Genomic DNA, 1,995 nt, shown 5'->3' on the forward strand with positions numbered 1-1,995 from the left:
TTGATCCACAACAGCGTTTTGACAAAAGTCTCTTGAAGATGCTCTGAAGTCTAAACCCGATTACAATTTGTTTACCATTCACTTTGTTAAGGTAAACTTATATACTCCTACAAATCCCCTACTTTGTCACTTTCTTTTGCTTTCATTGTCCAGACATTTCCTATCATTCCACCAAAAATATATGCAGATGACTAAAGGCGTGTACCGCTTTTATAATACACAAACCCCGGTACCCTACTAATAAAAGCATCGCATCCGAACATTTCAAACTTCGGATGAAATAAATGAAAAAAACAAACCGAGTGATCAGCTAAATATTTACAATGTGAGATTGTAAGTGTTACAATGCAAATGACACTTTTCCCTCGGTTAGAGTCGAGGTACGCGCCTAAACGAATCTGAACACCTGATTATAAAAAAAAGAATTAGACCGTGAAAACAGAGGTATTACATTTTAAATTCCATCTTCCAGTTATTATATGCCGTGGTTATACTAGAAAGCTACAAGTATCAAATTTCAGCCATTTTCTGTAGTCTAAGAAAATTCTGTTGCTTTTGAATGAACGCCTCAACCGTCAGCCTAAACTCCTCATTACTCAAGCTCTCTACTTTCTCCATCGTTTCTCGTTCACCTCGAGATTTGTTAACCGTCCGCTTAACATCGGACTCTGCTCGCCGGAGCTCTTTCAGCGGAGTCTCCCGTCGCCACGCTCTTTCCGATAACGTTCTCTCGAATTTCTGAATCTCCTTCGTAGCTTTCTCGATCGCATTCGTCACCTCTTCGCACACTGTTCTGCTCTCAACATTCTCCACACACACAATCTGCTTCTCAACATTATTAACACTAATTTCAATCGACGGCGGACATTCAATCTCAACTCTCGCCGTGTTATTCGACGGCGGAGATTCGATTTCGGCAATTGAATTTGAAAACTCGATCACGTCGTCGTTGAGATTAGTGGCGGTGGCGTCCGTACTAATTTGGCGGGAAAGGAAGAAGAGCGAGACGATGATCGCATTTCCGATGAGAAAAACAACGTGAGGATTAGCGAGCCGGAGAAAGAGGTCGCCGGCGAGTTTGAATACGACCGGAACACACGTGGAGGACCAGGAGACGAAAGTGACGGCGATAAAGAGCTCAAATAGTTGTAACAGTTTTTTGAAACTTCGAAAGCGGCGATATCGCGCCATCGCATTTGCTTTCTCTTGTTTTACAGTGTCAATTGTCAAGTTAAGGGGATGCATAAGTGCTTGAAGAAAATAGATACAAATTATGTGTGTAGTAGTTCGTATTTTGTATATGGAGAGAGAGAGATGAAAATGTACGTGGAGTTTGTGTCGCATCGCCGAATCTATTTATAATGCTCTGGAGCTTGGGGCATGGACTGTAATTTTAAATACGGACTGATTCGATTTTGATTGACCGTTGTGCTGTCACAAATTATTGTGTATGTTTCGCTACTAGCCTGCTTCGGTACGTCTATTTATGTGATGAATATATGTAGTTTTATAAAAAGGAATTGTAAATAATTGCAATTGGTTTCGCTTTAAATAACAACTATAAAACTTACCGGTCAAAGACAAATTATCAAAATTGAGAACGGCTTACAATTTAATTTTAATCATTCATATTTAGCTTATCAAATTCATATCTTAAATATATTTTTTAAATCAAAATTTTGGTTTTGTCTGTCAATTTATTTGAAAAATATTTTACGAATTTTTTGTTCTCATAAACTAACGAACATTTTAAGATTTCATTTGTTCTGCTTTTAACAAACATAAAAATATGAAAAAGCCCGACAATGAATTTTGACTGATAAATTTAATTATTTGTGAATTTTCGAGCCAATTTTTTTTATGGTCATACTGATCAGCTCAGTGATAAAATAAACCTTAAAATGATGGAACAAGAGTTGATTATGTGTGGGAAAGAATTATATTACCATTCGGTTGAAAAAACTGGTTCAAATAATGGAGGGGGGAGCAACTCAT

The 1,995-nt window shown here is 37.5% G+C and overlaps 1 protein-coding gene across 1 annotated transcript; it reads right to left on the reverse strand.

Annotated features, from left to right (window-relative positions):
• Nucleotides 1-309: 309 nt before the first annotated feature.
• LOC141678357 (uncharacterized) lies at nt 310-1,309 on the reverse strand. The gene has a single exon (XM_074484653.1). The coding sequence runs from the start codon at nt 1,243-1,245 to the stop codon at nt 511-513; it is 735 nt and encodes a 244-aa protein (XP_074340754.1). The 5' UTR covers nt 1,246-1,309; the 3' UTR covers nt 310-510.
• Nucleotides 1,310-1,995: the final 686 nt, after the last annotated feature.

The sequence above is a fragment of the Apium graveolens genome, chromosome 8 (genome assembly GCF_009905375.1).
Source record: "Apium graveolens cultivar Ventura chromosome 8, ASM990537v1, whole genome shotgun sequence".
NCBI lineage: Eukaryota > Viridiplantae > Streptophyta > Magnoliopsida > Apiales > Apiaceae > Apium > Apium graveolens.

Coding starts and splice junctions, on each gene's coding strand:
- LOC141678357 (XM_074484653.1), bottom strand. CDS start 1,245: ATGCATCCCCTTAACTTGACAATTGACACTGTAAAACAAGAGAAAGCA.